General features: G+C 47.4%; 2 protein-coding genes across 22 annotated transcripts in view; one reads left to right on the top strand and one right to left on the bottom strand.

Annotated features, from left to right (window-relative positions):
- Positions 1 to 27: 27 nt before the first annotated feature.
- On the bottom strand, positions 28 to 13,396 carry CUTA (cutA divalent cation tolerance homolog). 5 transcript variants are annotated; one of them, XM_056818045.1, is made up of 8 exons: positions 12,822 to 13,396; positions 1,463 to 1,525; positions 1,244 to 1,359; positions 796 to 995; positions 589 to 648; positions 463 to 508; positions 316 to 365; positions 28 to 215 (listed from the first exon to the last, which is right to left on the bottom strand). In XM_056818045.1, exons 3-8 carry the CDS (start codon positions 1,283 to 1,285, stop codon positions 113 to 115), a joined length of 501 nt encoding a protein of 166 aa, XP_056674023.1. In that variant the 5' UTR covers positions 1,286 to 1,359; positions 1,463 to 1,525; positions 12,822 to 13,396; the 3' UTR covers positions 28 to 112. The 5 variants fall into 5 exon arrangements, with proteins under 5 accessions (XP_056674023.1, XP_007483745.2, XP_056674022.1 ...); XM_007483683.3 differs by lacking the exon at positions 12,822 to 13,396 and adding an exon at positions 2,022 to 2,343; XM_056818044.1 differs by lacking the exon at positions 1,463 to 1,525.
- SYNGAP1 (synaptic Ras GTPase activating protein 1) overlaps positions 4,538 to 22,793 on the top strand; it is a 33,899-nt gene continuing 15,643 nt past the window's right edge. For 4 of the 17 annotated variants that reach the window (XR_008916510.1, XM_056818033.1, XM_056818032.1 and 1 more), the window contains exons 1-7: positions 4,543 to 4,820; positions 8,569 to 8,690; positions 11,093 to 11,198; positions 18,067 to 18,158; positions 18,551 to 18,672; positions 20,547 to 20,700; positions 20,912 to 21,010. Coding sequence is in view for 14 of the 17 variants with exons in the window: in XM_056818033.1 (XP_056674011.1) it covers positions 4,754 to 4,820; positions 8,569 to 8,690; positions 11,093 to 11,198; positions 18,067 to 18,158; positions 18,551 to 18,672; positions 20,547 to 20,700; positions 20,912 to 21,010 (762 nt within the window). In the remaining 3 variants the exon portion in view is untranslated. Of the gene's footprint in view, positions 4,821 to 4,958; positions 5,092 to 7,736; positions 7,880 to 8,568; positions 8,691 to 11,092; positions 11,199 to 13,570; positions 13,839 to 13,958; positions 14,060 to 14,165; positions 17,946 to 18,066; positions 18,159 to 18,550; positions 18,673 to 20,546; positions 20,701 to 20,911; positions 21,011 to 22,793 lie in introns of those variants that run through there. The other 13 variants (XR_008916509.1, XM_056818027.1, XM_056818031.1 and 10 more) reach the window with 11 other exon arrangements.

The raw sequence follows: 22,793 nt of genomic DNA on the forward strand, positions 1-22,793 counted from the left end.
AAATAAGGAAAAGGTCAAGAGGCAGCATTCTGGGGATAGGTTTATTACAGAAAGTAGGAAAATGTTGAAGTTCTCTTAAGGTAAGGTAGGTTCAGAAATCATCAAAATAGTGTCATTTTCTAGTGGTGCAATCTTTTACCCAGTGAAGGTATGGAAGGTTCCCTTGTTGCACAGGTAACGAAATGACTTCAACCACTTCATAGGGGTGAACAGAACTAGAAGGGGAAAAGCCAAGAGTTGAGCAGTAGTTCCTCATCCTCAAAATGCACCCAGAACTCATCTCCCACTCCCACCAAAAAATTAATCAATTCTCACCGAATAAATTCTGTCAAGTTTGGCGTCAAACTAGTTTGAGTCTTAATCATCTGAAAGAGAGGACTAGATCAGGAAACTTATCTAGGTAAAAAGTGCAGGAGTCAACAGCAGAAAAGAGCTGGAAATATAGGGGGGAAAGAGTCTTACCATCATCACCTCACAGTCTTCCTGAATTTTTCCTTTCCAATCATAGCTGAAAGATAGCAAAAGGTTACCGGAGGAAGATACACGATCTCCCTAAGAAATCTCTCCACACACCTTCCCATAACTTACATAGATGTAATATGAGGTACTAGGTTGACACATGCGGCCAGTTGCTTTTCCACCACAGACCTGGAAATGGATAATTCCCAGTTCAGAATTGATCCGCTGTTTTCCCCCCAGATAGTAGTAACCAAAGATCCCCTCAACTGCCTCTCCAACTAGCCTCCGACCTTCCCCATCATTTTCGGATCCCCTCTTTCCCCCGGTTCCACCAACCTGGCAATAGTCTTGGCGATCTTTTCACTGGGGCAAGTGACAAAGACGACAGAAACGGAACCGGCAACGTAGTCCGAGCTAGCCGGGTCTGAGGCATCTGGAGGGCGCGAGGCCATGGAGAAGGCTCGGGGAAGCAGCAGTAGGCGGGGGTACGGGAACAGCAGAGCGCGCATCCACAAAAGGAACAGAAACAAAGCAGCCTGGGGGTGGGGTGGGGGGTGAGGAGGAAACCCAGCACAAAATGAGCTCGGCTCCGGGCCGCTCCAGGCCTAGGGCTCTAGATAGGGGGAGGCGCCCCCTCCCTCATGCCCCGTGTGGTCACGGATACAGGACAAGGAGCCCAGGCTAGGAAATTGAGGCACAGACTTGCCCGGAAGGGGAGGGGAGGAGCTGGAGGCGGGCGTGCAGGCTTAGAGATCTGCGGAAGGGGAAAGTGGTCGTCACTCACCACTCCGCCGAGCCAGACCTGGGGACCCCGTTCCACCAACATGCAGCCCAGGTAGGCAGAGACAGGGGTCGGGGTCAAAGGTCACATCACGGAGAGGGAAGAAAATGACCCAAAGCCTACCGAGCATAGAAAAACCAGAGAAAACGTACCTGTTAGACGATCACGTGACGAGGACCGCCCCATCACCATACCACGTGACATAGGAATTGCCTCGCCTACCGTGCCTATCCGTGAGGTTCAGCATTTTAGATTTGCCCCTGCCCCCAAAAGATGCAAGGCGACCTTAGGGAAAGGGAAGAATTAGCCAATCAGGAGCTAAAGACCCGAACACGTGCTATCTCCACCACTACATTCCCCGCCTCTGAATGACCGTTAAAAACTATTTGCCCAAGAATTAGACTGTAGAATTCTTCTCTTGTCACGTGATACAGGAGGCTGGAGGATGTCGAGGACAGTACAAAGGGAGGAGAGGGAAGGGGAGAGCAGGGTTAACGTCGTTCCCAGCCAAAGTACGACTTCCGCGCGAGATGGGAGTGGGCCAATCCTAATCCAATTCTTCAAACCATGTGACATGGGTTTGGGGCGGAGGGATCGGGGCAGAAAACTCCTCCCAGGCACTGCGTCAGTGTTGGGTTGGAGAGTGTGGAAGCATCCTAACGTTAAATTTGTAGTGGAACTTGGTGGAGATACTTCTCAGTAAAACTGTACAGAGTGAGAAGATTAGGTCTGAAAGAGTTAAGAGAAGACGAATAGCAGCAATACAATAGTTAGACCTTACATGAAGAGACGGCTGTACCATTCCATCCAGTTCTTTTAGGACCTAGACTTCTGTGTTGGGGTTAGGATGATGTTGGGCAAATCGCCTCCCTTTGGCCTCATTTTCCTGATCCACAAACTGAAAGAGTTGAGCTCTTTAATACTTTTGATTGTATTAGGTGTGACCCAGTAGAAACTCAATTGGCTAGTGTTAGGGAAAGAATAATTATTAGACAAGGTGAAGTGGTAAAGTCTAGAAACAAGGGGGCAAGTGTGAAAAGATAGGAAAAGAAGGGCTTTGGAAGCGTTCAGAGCTGTGTGAGCCACCGAATTCTACATGATGTAACCAATATAGCCAGGATTCCAGAATTAGTTGAGGAGTATTCAACATTCTAAAGTGTTTGCTATGTTTTGAACGGTAGAAAGAATACTGGACTTGGATTCAGAAGACTTATCTTGAACAAATTAGCCTCTGAGTCTTGCTTAACTATATAGGAAAGGGGATAACACTTGTTAACCTGGAAGAGTTACAGTGGGGGGAAAATGCACTTCAATCCTTAAATATAAGCTAAGATGCAGCAGATAGTACCCTAAGAGTCAGTTAAGATAGTTAAAATTCTGACATTTAACGTGTCAACCTAGGCAAACCACTTAACTTTTCAGTCTCAGGTTTCTTCACCTGTAAAATGAGGATAATAGCACCAATCCCACAGGATTATGATACTTGAAGGAGATATTGCAAATCTTAACTATAGAAATGCTATCATAATGTACATAGTGATGAATTTGGACCTGGGTTCAAATACAGCCTATGTGATCCTGGACAAAGTCATTTGCCCTGAGTATCATGCAACTTTGTAAAATATCAAGACTTTTTCCCTAAAGTTTCTTGGCATGGTATAATGTATACTGGTAGGCACCTTTGTGGTGTAGACACCACTAGGCACAGAGAAAATAAAGATAATCTTCACATTTCTTGCTTTCACGGAGCTTAAAGTTTAGCAAGAAATAGGTGTTATCACAAATACAATTCAGTTCAAATAAATTAAGTTCAACAAACAGCACCAATTACAGTGCTGCTGGAAACTATGGACAGAAAGATGTAAAATCATACTCCCTGAACTCATGGAGTTTAAATCTAATGGGGAGAATAATCTGCACTCAAATAAATAGGGAATGTAACCGAGACACAGGAAGAATTTAAGAAAATGGAGATTGACCTTGGAGTTAGAAAGTCTGCCTTGGAATTAAAGCCCCTTATTAGTCATGTGGAGTAGCTAAATGGGGCAGTGGATAGTGCACTAGGCTTGGAGTCAGGAGAAACCTGCTAGATTTTAATTCAAATCCAGCCTTGGACACTTCCTGTGTGACCCTGGACAAGACACAGTCCCTATTTGCTTCATGGTAATAATCAGCACTAGCTGACTAAAGGTGATCCACTGAAGGAGGAAATGGCAAACCATTCTGGTATCTTTACCAAGAATTGGACACCACTGAACAGCAAATTAACCACAAATTAGCAAGTCACTGGGCAAGACCCACTTCTATTATCTCTTAAGATTCTCTCCAGCCCTTTGTGAACAACAGGGAGTTGGAAATACGAAGAGAAAATGGCATTTGAGCTAGACTACAACTTTGTGGACACTGGTAGAAAAAGGAAGAGAATATCCTGGGGAGATCACATATGAAAAAGTGATATGGTAGTTCAGCACAACCTCCACTCCCATCCTCTCTGAACTCCATCCACTCAGTCAGCCCTCTTCTTCCCACCCTGCTCTGGGTCTCTAACCTACCCTCATCCCCTATGGATCCAGGGCCTGTCCTACATTCTTTCCCTGGGGCCCAGGCACTTCTCATGACCCAAAAATGGAGAGGGGCCCAAGTTACATAAATGGAGGTTTCAGAGAAAAAAGCTTCCCACCCCCAAATTAGGGGGTCCCTAGTATCTGTTGCAGGTTCTCAGGTCTTTATTTCTACGAATTCTCTTTGGTCTGGGGTCTCTCCTGGATTAGGCATCTCACTGAGTTAATGTCTGTCTTGGTTTAGAGGGATCTGTGTCAGGGGAATCCATCTCTATCTGAATCTGGAATCTATTTTGGGTCTAGAATGTCAGTCTCTGAAATTTCTCTTTGCATCAGAGGGGCTTGGTCTCTTAGATCTCTCAGAGTCTGAAATCTCCTCTTAGGTCTTAGGTTCCCGTTTCAGAGACCTGTCTCTTGGCTGGAGTCTATCTCTGGGATCTCTGGGTCTGATATCTTTTAGATCTCTTTCATTGGGGCTGTGATCTCTCCTTAGTTCTCCCTTTGGGTCTGGGGTCTCTCCATCTTAGGTCTCTCCATATCTGGTTTTTCTTATCTATCTTTTTCCCGGTTTCTCTTACCCATATTTCTCTGGGTCGGGGGTCTCTTTGCATGACATTCCCTTCCGTGTGTCGGGGGTCTCATTTATTTGGCATCTCAATTTCTGAGTCAGGGGTCCCTATCTTTGATTCTCTCTGGGTAGGGGTGGGGGCTGCAGTGCATCTCCTCCTCCTCCTGCTCTCTCTTCTCTGTTCCCCCGCCCCCCTCTCTCTCTGCTGCTGCCGCTGCTGTTGGCTCCTTTTCTCCTCCTCCTCCTCCTCTCTCCTCCTCTCTGCTCCTCTCTGCTCCTCTCTCCTCCTCTCTCCTCCTCCTCCTTCTCCCCCTCTCTCTCTCTCCCCCTCTCTCTCTTCTCCTTCTCCCCTGTCCCCCCCCTACCCCCTCCCCCCCAGGCCTGATGAGCAGGTCTCGAGCCTCCATCCATCGGGGGAGCATCCCCGCGATGTCCTATGCCCCCTTCAGAGGTACGGAGGTGGGGGGAGGGGGAAAGGATCTGGAGGGGGAGGGGGGAGGGGGGAGGGGCAGGGGGCGGAGGAGAGAGGAGGCCTGGGGTGAGGGGGAACGAAGGGGAGAGGCCGGAGAGCCTGGCGTGGGGGGAAACAGGGAAAGGGGGTGTAAATGGAGGCTGGAGAGATGAAGGGATAAGGGGAATAACAGAAGCAGGCCTTGGAAGGAATATTGAGAAGAATTAAAATGAAGGGATGAAGAAGTAGAGGAGACCCCCTTAAGGGAAAGGTATAAGGGAGAACAGGTATAAGAATATGGGGATTAGGAAAGGGGAGGGACATGGAAATGGAGAGGGAAAAGAGAAGGGAAGAAATTAGAAGGCAGGGGTAGGGGGGAAAAGAGGGCACAGGATGAAGACGGGGTAGAGGGATGAAGATGGAGAAGAGGGGTGAGAGAACCAGGTAGATGGAGGAAGAAAGGGCTGGAGGATGGAGGGAGAGAAGAGGCCAGATGGAGGAGGGGGAGGGGGAAAGGGAGTAATGGAGGGGCCAGATGGAGGGAGGAAAGAGTGGGGAGGGAAAATGGGCTGGGGGAGGGGGAAGACCAGGGCAGAGGGAGGGCCAGATGGGGGGGTTGGTAGCAAGCAAAACTGGGAGGTGGGGAACTGGGCCTCCCCCTTCCCCCCACCCCAAGTCCCTAACCAATGAGATAGAACTGTAGTCCTACCTTATTTCCATTTCACCACCAACAACCCTTCCCCCTCCCCCCACTTCTCATTCTTCAGTCCTTTTCCCACCCTTGGTGTTCATCACCTGTGTCTGTCCGTTCCCCCCCCCCCCCCCCATATGGTGTACAGCCCTTATATTAGTTCCCTTTTATGTCCATCCCCTATATCTGTCCCCTCTCCTGGTGTCCGTTCCTTATATCTCTCCTCCACCTGGTGTCTCCCTTATATTTGTCCCATCCTCTTAATCTCCTCCTCCCCCTCTTCCTTTCCTTCACCCTCTTCTCTTATCATGTTCATCTATTTCTCTAGTCCATATCCAATTATCTCATGGTATTTCTTTTCCCAAGGTGTACTTATTTCTGCCTCTGTTCCCAAGTCTGTCTTATATTCTCTAGTTCCTATCATATTCTCTTTTCTTCTTTTCCTCCTATCTTCTACTCCAAGGCCTAGCTATGCCTTACCTCCTCTCACCTCTAATGGTCCATTCCTTATCTCATTCCCCTTTCCTCTCTGACTCCTTTAGGTTATTCTCTAGGGTTTGGGGTGGGGGGTGGAGTGGGGGGGTCAAGAAGATGAGATTAAGGGTACAGGAATTCACATTTAACTACTTGTAGAGGTTACCCCCCACTATAAGACCCTTCCTCTTATCACGTCACACTGCCTCCCCATCCCCCTCCCCCATTTGATTCAGCTGGATTTGTCCTGCCCCTGCCTATTTTCTAGACTAGACACATGGCCAGGGACTATGAGGAGGGGGAAGGGATAGAGTTAATGGAAGGGATAGGAACCCTGATTGGGCAGATGAGTTTACATGCCTTCCCTCACTTCTTCCAAAAGAAGAAATATTTCTTCAGTTCTGACTTTCCTCCCTTTTGCTGCAGTCAGCCCCTCCCTCAGAAGAATGGGAGGTTTCCTCCCAGGGAGTACTGAAGTGCTTATAGGGATACTAGGATGTAGAATATTCACATGTTTTGGGTATCAGAGTGTCTACGTAGTTTTTCATGCCTGCAAAGTATTAGAATACTGGTAGTTGATGAGAGTGGCTGGTATTAGGGTATTTGGTGGTTCATTGTGTTTGTAGTTGGGGAGGGTTTACCTTTGACTCTAAATCATCCCTTGCTTCCTACCTCCTCACTCCTCTAATCCAGAAAAATCAATCTAAAATGCTGGAGGATAGGGAACATTTTTGAATGTATGAGTAAGAGGCCATGAAGGAAAGTGGATTTTGGAAAGATAATCAGACCAAGTGCCTTATATGACATGGAGTCTAAAACTTGCTTTTCACTACAATGTACCTGCAGCTTTATTTCCTTGTGGAGGTTGCTTTTCTTCCTCCAATACCCTTAAAGCTTCATTTTTTTTTTCACTTTAGTGTCCTTAAGCTGATTTCTCTCAGTCTGACCACTGTAGCCTCATTTCTTTCACTAATACCTTAAGACTGATTTCTCTCATTGCTATATCCTATAGTTTCATTAACTTGTTTTAGCCTTAATTTCTTCAGCTGTAAAATGGGGACAATATCTATAATATAAACTTCACAAAGTTGTTTTAAGGTTCAAATGAGATAATACAAAGCACTTTTTTTTTTAACCCTTACCTTCCACCTCAGAATCAACAGTATGCATTGGTTCCAAGGCAGAAGAGTGGTAAGGGCTAGACAATGGGGGTTTTAGTAACTTGCCCAGTGTCACTCAGCTAGGAAGTATCTGGGGTCACATTTGAACCCAGGACCTTCCATCTCTAGACCTGACTCTCAATCCACTGAGCTACCCAGCTGATCCCATGTAAAGCACTTTGTAAAGCTTATAGCAATATGGAAATGTTAGCTGTTCTTATTAATCCTCCGTGGCAATGATTTGTTAGGCTGGGTTGCAATTGAGGGGCAATGAAGCTAGGAGAGTGGGACAAGGGGGGCACTTTAGGTCATCAGGTCTAGATTCCCATATTTTTCCCCCAGATGTCCTCTTCCCAGATCTGAGTCCCACTTTCTTTCATGAGATATGGTATTCCTGATGCCTTTCATTCCCTTTTCCATCTCTCCATATTGTGTCCTGGGGAATATTTTATATTAGGGCTTGCTTCTCCAATCATTTGGGAGGGAGGAACCATAGATATTGGCAGGGACAGTTCCCTGAGCTCATGTTACTGTTTTTTTGAGGGGTGGTGCTAAGAGGCCGATTTCATCTCTCCTCCTTCCCTAAACAAGGACCTGAACTCCTGGGCCAGTTGCTGATAAGAGCTTCCCCCTCCTCCCTTCCACTCCCCAAGGAAACAAAACTGTCCCTAGGGACCTGGGAAGGCTAAGGAGGCCATGGAAGGGATGGCTTCCATCTCTCCTGAGACTTACAGGTATCTCCCTCCTTCCTTTTCCAGAAGTTTGGTTTTCACAACCCAGTTGTTTGGGACACCCTCACTCTTCCCAAATGTGCACTCTCCCTCTCCCTCCCCCTCCCCTCCCATGTCACTGTATTCCCCAGGTGTTTCAACATCTTCACTCTTCCCAGATACATTTCTGTTAACTCTATATTCATTTCAAATGTACAATCCCTTATTATTCTTTCATTTGTTATTCCTAGTGCTTATCACATTGCTTTGCACATAGTAAGCACTTAATTTTTTTATTTATTAAATCATTCAAATGGACCTGTGTTTCCACTAATCCCTCTCAGCCTACCCCAGACCACCTTCTGTGTTTTTTTCCCCTCATAGTTACCTTTTCGAAATACTGGCATTCTTTGTATATCCCGGTCCCTACCAAATTCTTATTTCCCATATTCACCTAGTTGTATAGAATCTCTTTCACCCTCCCTGTTTTCTCCAGTATTTAAGTTCCCCTTGTGTTCCTTCAGGTTTTTTTTCAGATTTCCCATCATGTGTCCCCCAAAATGTGTAGTCTCCTTACCAATCCTGTCCCTTTCTATATCTATCTACAGTGCTATTATCCTTTAAATATGTAAACTTTCCTTTATTCTATATTTGTCTCCCAGATTTGTGTGTGGAGCTCCTTGACCTTTCTCTTTTTCCTATCCATTTCTTAGATGTACGGGGACCCCCTATGCACAGAACCCAGTACGTTCATTCCCCATATGAACGTCCTGGCTGGAACCCCCGATTCTGCATCATCTCGGGGAATCAACTGCTCATGCTGGACGAAGAGGAGGTGAGAGGGAGAAAGAGAGGTTTTATTTAGATGGGAGGGGAACAGAGAGAGGAAAAAGAGTATTTGAATTTAGAGGGGAAAGACAATAAGGTGTAGAACAGAGAAAGAGACAAATGAAGATGGGGAGATTAGAAGGGATGAAGCATGAGACAGGAGAAAAGCAAGAAAGAATACACATTCAACTTACACAGTTGTCTGTATGCTTTCTCAGTATTAGAGGAGAGAGAGTCCTATTTAGAGGTGAACCTTTATATCTCATCTCTTCACCATCATGGGGACAAGATAATATACCAGGTAGAATGGGGAAGGTATGCTAGGTAAAAAATGGAGATTTTAAATGGATTGATGGGTTAGGGAGAGGGTTGGACAGAATTGAGACCTTGTCTGCTGGATGGAGGATTAGAGTAATGAGTACAACAGTGGAGGTGGCTGGGATTTTAATTGGCTGGGTATTTAGGCCTGGGAGAGTGCCTAAAATTAACAGAAAGGGAAAGTTGAGTGAATGTTGGAGTAAATCAGACAAATTTTATGGGTTTGGGGCATTAGAAGGAACAAGGGGAAGAAAAGAAGAATAAAGCAGAATAGTAAGATCCTGAGGGCTAGATAAATCATTGATCTGTGGAATTAGGGGTGGCTATGGAGCAAAGAGTAAGGAAAGGGGACTAGGAATAAGGGGTGTAGTAGAGATTAGATTGTGAGACTAGGGAGGTAAAAGTGAAGATGGGAGTAAGAGGTAGTGACTTGGGAGTCAGTAGGGAGTTGGGAATGATCAGATGCTAAGGGATGATTTAGGAGCCAAAAGAGTGGGGAGGAGTGATATATGGGCACCTAAACAGAGGACTGTTTAGGGGAGTGGAGTGACTTTGGGACAAGTGTGGAGTACAAAATATTAAGAAGGTAGTGTCCTGATGATTCAGGTGAATGGAGGGGAGCAAAGGAATAGATAGGATTGAAGGGTATCAGGGACCAGGTTAATAAAGGGAATGTCAGAGTGAATTAGGTAGCCAGAGAAGGCAGAGGTAGTTGAAGGAGTTACTAGGGGAAAAGAAAAGTTGACCCTACCAAACTATAAGTGATAGATAATAGAAGAATGAAAAAATTGCTAGGGGAACTGGGGAGTAGAGGGAAATTTAAGGCCAGAGGCTTGAATGGGGAAGAGATGAAGAGCAAGAGGAAGAAAAGGATGATTTGAAGGTTGAAGGGTCAAAGAGTTAATGGATCTGGGGCAACTAGGTAGCACAGTGGAATAGAAGGTTGGAATTGGGAGGACCCAGTTCAAATGTGGCTTCAGATACTTCCTAGCTGCATGACTCTCGGCAACTAAGACAGAAGGTAAGGGTTAAAAAAAAAGTGAGTGGGTCAAGTAGAGTAACTGGAAGGTATCAGGAGTGAGAGCTGAAGTGAAAGAATTGGAAGCATTAGCAGTGTTGGGAAAGGCTGGGTCCCTGTTTCAGTGAGTGAGAGAAGGAAGTCCATTGAGAAGTGACCAGATATAATTGGAAAGTGATGATGGTAGAATAGTAGAAAGGATAATGGGAGGATAAATGGGGGAGTAATGTCAGGAGAGATCAAAGTATGCCCATAATACTCAGGGGCTGCCCAAGGTAATCCAAAAAAGGATTGATAAGGGAGTAGGAAAACTGAGGATGGGGGTTTGTGGATTGAGGAACTGTGTGCCCAGGGACCTAGGAGCCTATGGGAGATTGGGAGATAGCTGGGAAGTGATACTGGCCTCTAGTGGTGAAGAAAAGAGATGGTTAGGGAAGGGGGTTTGAGGAGGAATATAATGGAGATAAAGGCCAAAGGTTGTTAGAAGGAATTGGAAGTGTTGGGAAGAAGTAAGAGAGAGGTGATGGAGGGCATCTAAGGGTGAGGTCTAGGAATAAGAAGACATAATGGAGCCTGAGGATAGGGAGAGGTCAGAAGGTGATAGAGGGAACCAGGTAGGTAGTAGAGAGGAACTCGGGGGGAGGTGACCAAGGCCTTTGGGGAAGGGAGGGCTGGGTCCCAGTCTGGACGAGTGCCTGGCTGTGGGAGGGAAACAAGCTGTGATCTTGATTATAAATGCAGCTTCTGCTGCCCCCGTGACAAGCAGTAAAGGGGGGTGGGGGTGGGGACTCTAGAAGATGAGGGAAACTGAAGGTCAAGGGGAAACTGGACTAGGGTGAGCATAAAATCCTAGCTAAATTGAAAGCAAGGCTAAGAAAGGCTGTATGAAGAGAAATGAAGGAGGTAGGGAACAGTGAAAGGGGGGTGGTATGGGGAATAAAGGATAGGAAAGGAATATACCCATCCACAGACAAACATAGGATATGGTTATTGAGAAATGTTAATACTTTTCCTGGGGAGGGGGGAAAGAGAATGTGGGCCACTGAGATCTTACCATATCCCCCATCCCCTAGATACACCCCCTTCTGATTCGGGACCGGAGGAGTGAATCCAGTCGAAACAAACTACTGAGACGAACAGTCTCTGTGCCTGTGGAGGGCCGGCCCCATGGCGAACATGGTACGGGGCTTTGGAAGAGAAAGCTCTCATGCCCCAGAGAGAGGGAACTGTGTGAGAGAAGGCTAAAGGGTGGGATCTGGGTGTGTGATGTGTGGGAGGGTGGCCTGATGAAGATGGTTCTCAGACTTGGGGAGAGGACCATAGGAGAGAAGGCTCTTATACTTCCAAAAGGCTTCAAAGAAGGTATCTGTCTACTTGATTTGGGGTAGGGTGGGGGATAAAAGGCTCATGTCTTGGCTCCACCTTCCCTTTTCCACCCCAACTGTGAGGTTTGTCTGGTTTCTGGGTGCTTATAAAAATAGTCTCCCCAGATCTTATGCTTCCTGTCCTGAGAATCCTTTCCTCCTCCCCATCTCCCCTTGGTTCTGGTCATCAATGCTCCCCTACTGACAGTGACCTAGTTCCTTCATTACTCCTTTTATCCATATTCTCTTTGCTTTTCTCCCAGCCCTCTGGCTCTGTCCTCCCTCCCCCCATCCCCTCCTCAACCTGGCCACTGGATTGCACTGGCCCCTGGTTTGTGAGTGAATCAACCCTATTCTCTCTTTTCTCTCACTTCTTTTTACAAGTCTTCCTTTCTTCCAATGTCTTCTTTTTTCTGACTTGTCTTCTATATGTCTTCCCTTTCCTTCCTCCACATTTGTCCCCCCTTTTTCCTCTTTCATCTTGTCCTCCATCAGGTCTCTTCAACTCATCACCCTTCTGTCTCTGTAACCCTGCCTCTGAATGACTGTCTTTCTGTACCTCTGCCTCTATCTCGGTTTCTCCAACTCTCTCCTTCTTTCCATCTGTCTCTTTCCCTCCCTCTCCCCCCCTCTTCCCCCCTCCACCCCCCTCTTTAGTCATTTAAAAAAAGATTTTTGTCTTCCTGAGAAGTTCGCTTAAAAGGTTTCCATGGGAACGGTGAGGGGAGATGAAGGCAGAGAACATAGATCCTGCCGCCAAGGTGCAGAGAGCCGCCCTCAGCCCCCGGAAACCACCCCCCACCTCCATAACTGCCCCCCATCCCTCCACCCTCCCTCCGCCTTTATCACTACCCCCTCTACCTCATTCCACTTCTAGGACCCAGGTATTTAGTATCCAGATATTTGGCCATTTCCCTTTTCCTTCACAGTTCCCAATTCCCTCGAGGATCCATGCGTCCTAGTCCCTTTCATTTAAAAACAAACAAACAAACAAAAAAACACCAAACCACCAAAAAACAGATGTCCAGCCCCATAACCCTTCTGCTCATCCTATCACTCCCTCTCACAAGCTCCCTTGAGATCCTAACCATGCTGGTTTGGGTCCAATGATTGTATAGATCTACATGCCTTCAAAGCCTCTGCCCATGAAGAATCTAGGGTGTGTGGGCAGCGATCTGTGTATGGCATATCCCTCATATATATGTCTCTGAAGTATGTGATGTGTTTGTCATAGATATGTGTGGCATGTCTATGTAAATTTTGCTCTGTGTGCCTAGTGTGTCCAAGATGTCCACACACACGATGCATTTTCATGTATGAACCCTGTGCCCATCATCCACTATAAACTATAAAGTCCTTATCCCCTACTCTTGTCCACCTGCTCCCCAGTTACTCCACCCCCTCCTCCATTATCCTTTGCCCCCCGTCCTCTCCTTACCCTGTGTCCTCAGGGTCTGGAGTCTGATCTTGGTCTTTCTGGGAGGTGTTTGTGGAAGTGGGTGGACATCCATAAAGGTGTTTGTATGTGTGTGTTCTGTGAGATTTGTGGGGGAAGGGCTGTGCTGGAGGTTGTCCTCATGTGTGGAGCTGTGGGGGAGGGTGTATCCTCCCGTTGGGGGAGGTCTCTCTGTGTGGGACCGGGCAAGCTAAGGTGGAGGGCCATGGGGGTGGGCTGTGGGAGTTGCGGGGTGGAAGCTGTCTTTCAACGAGGGGACGGTCCATGTGGGGGATCCACCCAAAGGTGTGTGTGTATGTGTGTTTGTGAGGGGGGGTGTCCTGTGGATGAGTGGGTGTCTACCCAAATGTATATAGGAGTATACTTGGGGAAAGGTGTTTGAGTGAGGGGGAGTTTGTGGGGGCTGGTGCGTGTGGAACAGTGTCCACCCACGAGTGTGTGTGTGTGGAGGGAGGCCATGGTGGGAGAGATTCCTAGGACCTTTGAGGGCGTGGAGGTTAATGTTTGGGGACTCCACCTCCTTGGGGCGGAGCTGTGGCCCCACGTTTCCCTCGGTGGTTGGGGGGGTCCCTACGGTGGGGGGGAGGTTTGGGGGTCCCTAGTTCGTTTTGGGGGTCCCCCCTCCCCCTAACTCTCGCGCCGTCTCCGGGCGACGGGGCTCGTGACAGAGGCGGCCACGGCAGCAGCGGTCGCCTAGCAACGGCGGCGGGGCCCGGGCAACGGCGGCAGCGGCGGGAGCGGCGGCGGTTGGAACCGTTACCCGCGGCTGTCCCTGAAGCGGCCGTTCCCCCCAGCGGCCCTTCCCGGCGCCCCCGCCCCCCATCCCGGGCCGCAGGAGCCGAGCGGAGCCGAGTCGAGCCGAGCCTGGCCAGACCGCCCCCTTGTCCTCCGAGCCCCCCACCCCCGCCCCACCTCGGGGCGGGGGGCCCCTCCCCCCCAGGGACCCCCATCCCCTCTTCCTTCTTCCCTACTGACCCCCCGCAGGGGGGGCGGTGCGAGGTAAGGGCGGGGCTGGGGCGTGCGGGCGGGGCGGGGGCGCGTGGCGTTTGGGGGAAGCGGCGTGCGGGGGGAGGGGCACGCGGGGGCGCGCGTGTGCGTGGGCGCGCGGGGGGAGGGGGAGGCCGGGAGGCCGCGCGGCGGCGGCAGCGGTGGCGGCGGCGGCGGCGGCAGCTGCTCCCTCCGCATGTTCTCGCTGCATCTTCCGAGTGGGGGGAGTTATGGTAACGGGGGTGGGGGGGTGAGTGCTGGGCATTTTCTGGTGGGGGGCGTCGGGGTTGGGTTACCTGGTACTTGCGGGGGTGGGGGGGTGGGCAGAGTCAGTCAGCCCTAGTGAGGGACTGGTTGGAGGTCCTGACAGCTGAGGGTGGAGGGAATAGTGTGTCCATTGCCTGGGTGTGTGTTTCTGCTTTCTCCACGCGTGTGCTCATGCCTGTGTGTACTCATGTCTCCATTATTGCACGTATGTGCCTGCTTCCTTGTGTGTGCAAGAATGTCCACTGTGCAAGGTAGCATGCTTGTCACCATATCGTCTCTCTCAGAGGCTTTCAATGTGCAGTGGCATGTCTGCAGGGTCCAGTGACCCTGCCTGAAGATGATATATGCCTCTCTATGTCCATCTGCCTTGTCACCTCTGACCCTGTGTGCACGAATATATATCCCTGGGTTTGCCTTCTGTGTCCCATGTCAAGGGCTTCTGAGTGTGCTTGCTGGCAGGCATGTGCCTATATATGTATATAAATGAGCTAGTATTGGCCTGGGTCTCTGTCAGTGCTGCCACAGTTGTCCAGGGTGTGCCTGGATATAGGCAAGTGTGTTGAGAGGGTAATGAGGGTGGGGAGAGCAGGTTAAGTGTGCAGGCATGTTGCCCAAGATCCTTTTCTATTAATGAAGCTTTGGGGGCCCAAGGCAAGATTTGTAGGCAAGATCTGCCTTTCCCCTGACCTGGGAAATGGAAAAGCAAGTTGAGAAAGGTTAGAAGAAAAAAATCTGGACAGGAAAGGGGGAAAAGGAAAAGCTTGAGGAGAAAGTCAAGGAAAGAAGGGAGAAAGCTGGAGAGAAAGGAGAGTCAAGGGAAGAGAGCTAGGAAAGAAGATGATAGCCAGAGAAAAGTGGAAGGTGGGAGATGGGAGGAGACAAGTCATAAAGAAGAAAGGAGAGGCATGGTGATAGGGAAGGGTAGGTTAGACCTAGAACTGGAAGAAAAAAAGGCCTGAGATAGTAAACTAAATTTTGTTGATAAAAGGAGAAGGGACAATGAGAGGGAAAAGAAAAAGTGATGAGGAAAGGAAAGGGAAGGAGAAAAGAGCCAGAGCCCTTTCAGGGGAAAGAGGCGAGGAAGGAAGATGGCAATTTGTCTACCTTTGGGCCTATGGGAGGCAATGGGGAGTACTGTAGGCCTTCCAGGAACAGGATCTGTATTAGTGTGGGGGCCTGTCATAACAGTGACTGTCAGTATAGGTCTGCCAGCTCCTCCCTTTCCTGTCCCCAGCACAGATCTTGTCCCCAATATCCCTATTCCTCCTCTCTCCTCCCCAAAGTCCCACTACTTCTGGCATACTAGTATGATTTGTATATTGTTCATCCTGTCCTGGCCCCTTTATCATCTCTTCCCACCAGCAAGTGGACCAGAGTGGCTTACTTGCAAAGAGATGCAAGGTGGAGAAAGGAAGAAGGAAGGTTAAGGGCTTTGGAATTGGAGGACTGGAAAGGGGGAAGAGCTTTTGAGGTAATGGCAAGATTAAGGAATCTGGTGGGGCTTGTAGCCTAGGTACTTGCTGTGTGTGTATATATATGTGTATTGTGTGTGTGAACAATTGTGTGTACATGGGGTTGTACATGGGGTGTATACATGTGTGGGTGTCAGCACAATGCCTGTGTTACAAGTCTGTGTAGGTGGTGTATGTATGTACATTGTGTAGGAATGAGGTATGGAGATATGGAATTATGCTTTGCATGTATACATATGTATGTGCTGGTTTTTTTTTCACTTTGCATCTGTGTTTTTAACTGTGCTTTTGGTCCATCTTTGCCCCTGCCTTCCTGTGTCTCTTTCTGGGTACCTATTCATAATCACATGTGTCTTCTCTGTGTACCTGTGACCTGTTTTTTAGTTCACAGATATGTTTTCTTGTGATCCATAGGGGGATGCTATTTTATAATGCCTAGTGAAATATTAGCAAGTTAATGAATTCTTCTGATTATGCTTAATTCCCCCAAACTACATATTCATTTGTTTAAAGTTAAACTTTATGTTTTAATTAGAGATGTTTCAGACTGAAACAAGTATTGGCTGAGCTAGTTTTAGAATACTAAAGACCCAGGTAGTCTAACATAGTTATGGAATGTGAATTGGTTCTTATCAGACCTTTAATCAACTTAGCACCTGTTAAGTTAAAAAAAATGTTTAATTGAAGTATAAACAGAAGAGTAATGAATTTGCTAATTGTTCTTGACCCTTATAGAATAGTAAACATGATTTAGGAGGTAGGAAGAAGCAAATGGGACCAATGGGATCAGCAGTGTGAATAGAGGATGTGTACATTCTGTTTGTGGGGACATGTGTTGAAGGTTACAGTCTATCTGCATGTCAGATGCTGTGTATTTTCATGGAGTTAAATATGTCTTCCTATAGCAGGCTCACATTTGTATTTAAAGGGCTAATAAGTGTATAGTCCCCATGTTATAGCATTCACACAATTAAGCACACATTCCCACATTAGCACTTCTCATGTGGGTGTCTGAGTCTAAGCATGTATTTATTGCCATGTTGTGCTCACCTATGTTTCTGGGTCTAAGCATGTGTTACCATATTTCAGTGCTCAAGGCTATCTGTAGATCTGATAAACATAGTCTCACATATTTTCCATGTTCTCTCCACACATGTACCTGTACAGTTGTGTCCTCATGATACACACATATGTTCCTAAAGAACCAAGTATATGTTCTCCTGTCATGGTGTTAATATGTCAATGCAGGCCTCTTGCACTGATATTTTAGAGGTGCATGCAAGCTATCTCTCCCATTCGGGGCCAATTTTTAACCACTAAGGCAGATCTTTATAAAGTAAAAAAGATGGTCCTCCTTTCCCCTCTCACTGCTCTGGGATACACAGAGTTAACAGACTGCTGCTCTTCCTGCTCACTCCCCCCCCTTAGCCTGTAGCTTCTTGTTGCTGTGGTGATGGTGGCCCCGCCCCTGATGCAGCACCTGCCCCCCCATTGGCTGCAGTGGTGACTGTGGGGCTGGGTGGGGGGAGCCCTGGGCCTGGGCAGCCATTCTGGAGCTGGAGCCGGAGCTTTAGCATCCCCCCTTAAGCCCCTCTGCATTCCCTCAAACCTTTTTCCTAGCCTTCCAAATTCCCTGGGATCCATTAGCTTCAACATCCATCCCCCCTGATCATTCCCCAGTAACCTCCTGGGGGTCAGAGCCTTATCGGCATTCAACCTACCTGCTTTGCCCTTCCCCCTACTTGGGAGCCCCAATATCCCCCCAGCCAACCTCAGTTTCTTCTCCCCTTCCCCATCTTTGTCCATCTTTTTTCCCCACCCCCTCTCCAGAGTCCTGACTACTGCAGTAGAGGTGGAATCAGTCTCTTCTACCCACTACCCATTTTACTCCCAACCATTTCTCTCTTTTAGGATTCTTCCATCTCTATCCTTCCTCCTCTAACCCACATACCCCCTCTAGGTCCCCATCGGCCTGGTGACAGCTCTCCCACCCCTTCCCAGGCCAAGGAGGGGGGAAATGGGGGGCTGCCCTAGCACTCTGAATAAGCAAGGCCCCCAGGAAGGAGGAGCAGGTTGATGTCTCTAGCTGGAGGGGGACAAGCTGCCTAGGGGAACTGACATTTGACCTACCTCCTCTCCAGCTATGTCCCCTGAAGGAATAGGAGGGAGGGTACCAGAGAGACAGCCTCCCTAATCAGCAGATATATTTCACTGCCCAGGATCTCTCTGACCCCACTAGCTATGTCTTCCTACTGACTGCCAGCCAAAATGATAGGCATAGGGCCTCCCACCCCTTCCTTGTCTGGGGGCTCTGGCTCGAGTTCTTTACCCCCACCTTCTCGCTGCCATCACCGCTGCTGTTCCTGCTGCTTTCCGGGGGGTAGGTGAGGCTGGGGTGGAGGGGAGGGGGAAGGGGAGAGTTTAGGGGCAAGGGTACAGATCTGGGGTGACATTTCTCCCCCTTCCTCTCTTCCTACCCCTCACTCCTACCTCCCCTTCAGAATACCACCTGGGTCGCTCCAGGAGGAAGAGTGTCCCTGGAGGGAAGCAATACAGCATGGAGGCCGCCCCCGCGGCCCCTTTCCGGCCCTCGGTGAGTGAGTGACTGCACCCCTGCCAGATGTGGTCCCAGCTAGGCTCCCCCCTCCCCCTCAGTCTCAGCTGGTATCTATGGTTTCTGGGAAAGGGGGCAGGGAGGAGTGTGTCTGTCTGTCTGTCTTGTGTCCCCACCTCCTCCACATCCCTTCTTTTCAGCTCTGTCCCGTGCTTTTTTGACCAGCCTTCCCATCTTATTTAGGCTGGTATGTGTGGATAGGAACTGTGAGGAGGCTTGATGTTCTTTTTCCTTTAAGGTTTCCCTTGGCTCCCATCCCTTCATTCCCAAGGTGTCTCTCCCTCGTTGTTGAGGTGGGTGGGCACTGCTGACCTTGCCTTTCTCTCCCCTCCCCTTTCATTCCCAATCTCTGTATCCCAACCCACCCCCAGCAAGGCTTCCTGAGCCGGAGGCTGAAAAGCTCCATCAAACGCACAAAGTCGCAGCCCAAACTTGACCGGACCAGCAGCTTTCGACAGATCCTGCCTCGATTCCGCAGCGCTGACCATGACCGGTACTGTGTTGAGGGTTCAAGCTAGATGGACATGATATTATGGGAGGAGGGGCAGATTGTGGAAACAAATTGTGGAGATTATAGGAGAAAGCCTGGCTGAAAGTGATGGGGAGGGGTGCAATACAAGGAAACGGAAAGAATAGAGGAAAAACTCAATGAATACATAGGGATTATACATAACAAATGTGGATGGAGTGCTGGGTTACATAGGTATAGTGATCTGGGTGGTGGTGGGGGTAGTCTATATAGACATGAAAAGATGATAGGAAATCCAGGTTATATATATTTATATACATATATATGTAGGTGAGGTGAAACTGAATATATATAGGCTGATAGAGGGAAGGTATGAAACAGGAGGGGATGAGAGATGGGTGGGTGTTGGTGATATACAGGTGGATAAAACCTGAGGTAAAGAGGCTGTTAGTAGGGAATACATATTGGGACAAAGAAAAGAATGAAGCTGGGATAGAAATTCATAGGAAGGCTGGTCAGAGTGAGGACAGTGGATGTAATTTTAAAGGCTGACAAGTTTTCCATTTTTTGGTGGGGGTTGGGGATAGATTGTAAGGATAAAGCTGAGATGAAGTGGGGGAAAAATAGGTTGACAGGTAAAGGGCTGGATCCAGGAAGAAATATATAGGTGAACAGAGGTACCTTTGATAAGTGGTAGGGAGGGGATAATCTACCAGTGTCTGTCTCCATAACTTGGAGTCTCTCCCCACCTTGCCCCCTTCTCACCCTCAAGGGAGAGCCCTATCCTACCCTTCCCCCATGTCTACCCACCCCCAGGGATGGGCAGGTAGAAAGATTGGGATAAGGTGAGTCATATCCCCCCTCCCCCTTCAGCCTAAAAAAGCTGGATTTAGGGCCAGTGGGGGGTGAGGGCATGGTATTCCTGGCCGCGGGGGCGGGGGGGCCGGGGGAGCGTGGTGCTGACGGCAGCCAGAGCCAGAGATGACGGGGCTGCTATAAATAGTCTCTAGGAGGCTCCCACACCCGAGTTCCCCCCTCCCTCTTCTCTAAGACTCTCCACTCCTTCCCCATCAATAGTCCCCATGCTCTAGTATCTCTAAGCTTTTTATTATTTCCCATTCTCATGGGAAATGTGGAACAGGAATTTGTCTATCTCTCCTCTCTCATCTCCCATCTCTCTTTCATATTTATCTTTCCTATTCTCCTTCCTATTCTTCATTTTTGTTACCTCTCTTTATATTCTCTTCTTTTTATTTGCCCATCTTTCCTCTTCCATCCTTTCTTTCTTCCTTCCCTTCTTTCTCTTCATTTTTTCCTTTTCCAAATTTATTTTCACTAGGAAAAAACCCCTGGGTTCTTTGCTCTTTTTACGTTGACTTGTCAGTCTCCTTCCTCTATTTCCTAGATCTTCCTAGCACTTCCATCCTCAATTTCTTTGCCTCTTAAGTCTTCCTGATTTGAGAACTTACTTGTCTCTGAGGTCATGCAGTATTTCTGGTCCTTCCCCTCCTCTATTCTTCCATATCATATTTTATCCTGTTCTGTTTTCTGTTAGGGTCCCACTATGAACTTAAGGTGTTGTGTATTTGTTGTTGTATATTTTTGGACACCCCCCCATCTCAAAATTTCTCAATATGTAGAGGTCTTTATAGCAGCTTGGTATTCTCACCTCTCCTCTACCCTGAGATTCTTCTTACCCAGTCCCCCTGCCCATGAATCTGAGACCAGTATTTATCTGTGTTTCTGTCTTTATGTATCTATATCTCTGTGTAAGGGATGGGGCTAGTGTATACATGCAGATGGAAAGGCTCTCATGCCCTCAACTCCATGGGGAGAGTTAGTTGAAAAAAAGATCCTTGTATGTTTCAATTCTGTACCCCTTCCCATTGCCTATCCAGGGCCCGGTTGATGCAAAGTTTTAAGGAGTCCCATTCCCATGAGTCCTTGCTGAGTCCTAGCAGTGCAGCTGAAGCCTTGGAGCTCAACCTGGATGAAGACTCTATAATCAAGCCTGTGCACAGCTCTATCCTGGGCCAAGAGTTCTGCTTTGAGGTGGTGGCCAGATGATGGGCTGGGAGAGAAGTGGAGGGGAGCCAGAGAAGGGATGAGGGCTTATGTTAGAGGGCATCAGGGAAGGAAAATGGGAAGCTGAAGAAAGCTGAGGGAGGAGAAGAACAAAGGGTTAGGGGAGGAGTTCTCCCACCTTTGTGGCTTCTCTTTTCTTTGAGATCTCACCTATCTGTACCGTTCATTACTCTTTCAGGTGACAACATCATCAGGAACTAAGTGTTTTGCCTGTCGCTCTGCAGCTGAGAGGGACAAATGGATCGAAAATCTTCAGAGGGCAGTGAAACCCAACAAGGTATTGAGAAGAAAATGAGAAAGAAGACTAGGAAAAAATGTAGATGCAGGAGAAGAGAGATATAAGGGAGAATGGAAGACAATCTATCTCTTTCTCTTTTTCTCGACTGCTGCCCTCCACATACTCCTTCCCCAATCCTATAGACTTTGTTCAGCCATGATAGGATCTACAGGCATAGAGCTAAAAGATATCTTAGAAGCTTTTTAGTCTAAACCCTTTATTTTATAGATGAGACTGAGGCTCAAAGAGGTTTAAGTGATTTGTCCATGGTCCCTCAGGTAGCAGATAACAGATGACAGGAGTTGACCCCAAATCCCCTGACTCCAAAGTCTTTTCATTGTACCATATCCCATTCAGGTGGGTCATCTAGCTTCTGCCTCATTCTTAATTAATGAGAAGTTCATTACTTTTGAAATTAAGACTTTTCTTATAAAGCAGCTATGATTATTTTTTAAATTCTTACATCCTTTACATTGAATAAAAAAATCCATGTCCCTGTAGCTTTCATACTTTGGTCTTGTTCTTGAAACAAAATTTTCCTTTTTTCAAATGGGTCTTTCAGATTTTTTTTAAATAAGAAAACTCTTTCCTTCTGTCTTAGACTCTACACTAAGTGACGGCTAGGTAGCTCAGTGGATAGAGAACCAGACCTTGGACACTTCCTAGCTTTGTGACCCTGGGCAAGTCACTTAACCCTCATTGCCTAACCCTTATTGTTCTACCTCAGAACCAATACAATGAATTGATTCTAAGATAGACGGTTAGGGTTTTAATTTAAAAAAAAAAAAAGATACAAAGTATCAGTACCAAGATAGAAGAATGGTAAGGGCTAGGGAATTGGGATTAAATTATTCTCACAGAGGGTCACACAGCTAGAAAGTGTCTGAGGTCACATTTGAACACAGGACCCCCATCTTCAGGCCTGACTCTCTACTAAACCACCTAGCTGTTCCCCCTTCCCCGCCTTTTTTTCTAGTTTTTCAAAATTTTGAAGATAGTATGCTGTACATTATAATTGGAAGACCACTGGCCTGCAGTTTAGGAGACCTGGGGCTCTCTGCTGCTACCAAGCACTGTGGCCTTGGATAAGACAATTAACTTCTTTGTGTCTCACAGTTTGTTTTTTTTGTAAAATGAGGGAATTAAATGAGCTCAAAAATGCAATGTTTAAAGTCTTTTTTTTCTCCTGGGTTCCCTCAACTGTTTTGTCATGTGACATTCTTGTTTCCTTACTACCTTTCTCTGGAAGCTTATAATGCCCTTATTAAAACGGAGTATCAAAACTGAATAAGTATTCTAGGAGTGTTCTGATCAGTGCTTCCTTTAACCTAAAAACCTGACTGACATTATAGTAATTTCTTTAGCATCTGGGCCCTAATCTTGACTCTTATGAAATAAGACTAACTAAAGCTCCAAGGCTTTGTTGTTTTTAACATGAATTGCTGCCAAATCAGATATCCTCTAAGCTGTACTTAATTATATAAATTTTAAAAATCCAAATGTAGGAGGAAGGTAGAGAGCCAGGCCTAGAGAGGGGAGTTATGGGTTCATATCTGGCTTCAGACACTTCCTTCCTGTGTGACTCAGGGCAAGTCTATTCTCTAGCCCTTACCACCCTTCTGTCTTGGAACCAATACACAGTTTGGATTCTAAGGTAAGAGTTTAAAAACAAAACAAAACCAAAAAATCCAACTTGGAAGATAAATTAAAAAAAAAACTAAACAAAACAGTTCTTCCCCTTCCCCCTTATCTTCTGTCTTAGATTCAGACCTAAGTATCAGAT

The sequence above is a fragment of the Monodelphis domestica genome, chromosome 2 (assembly GCF_027887165.1).
Source record: "Monodelphis domestica isolate mMonDom1 chromosome 2, mMonDom1.pri, whole genome shotgun sequence".
Lineage (NCBI taxonomy): Eukaryota > Metazoa > Chordata > Mammalia > Didelphimorphia > Didelphidae > Monodelphis > Monodelphis domestica.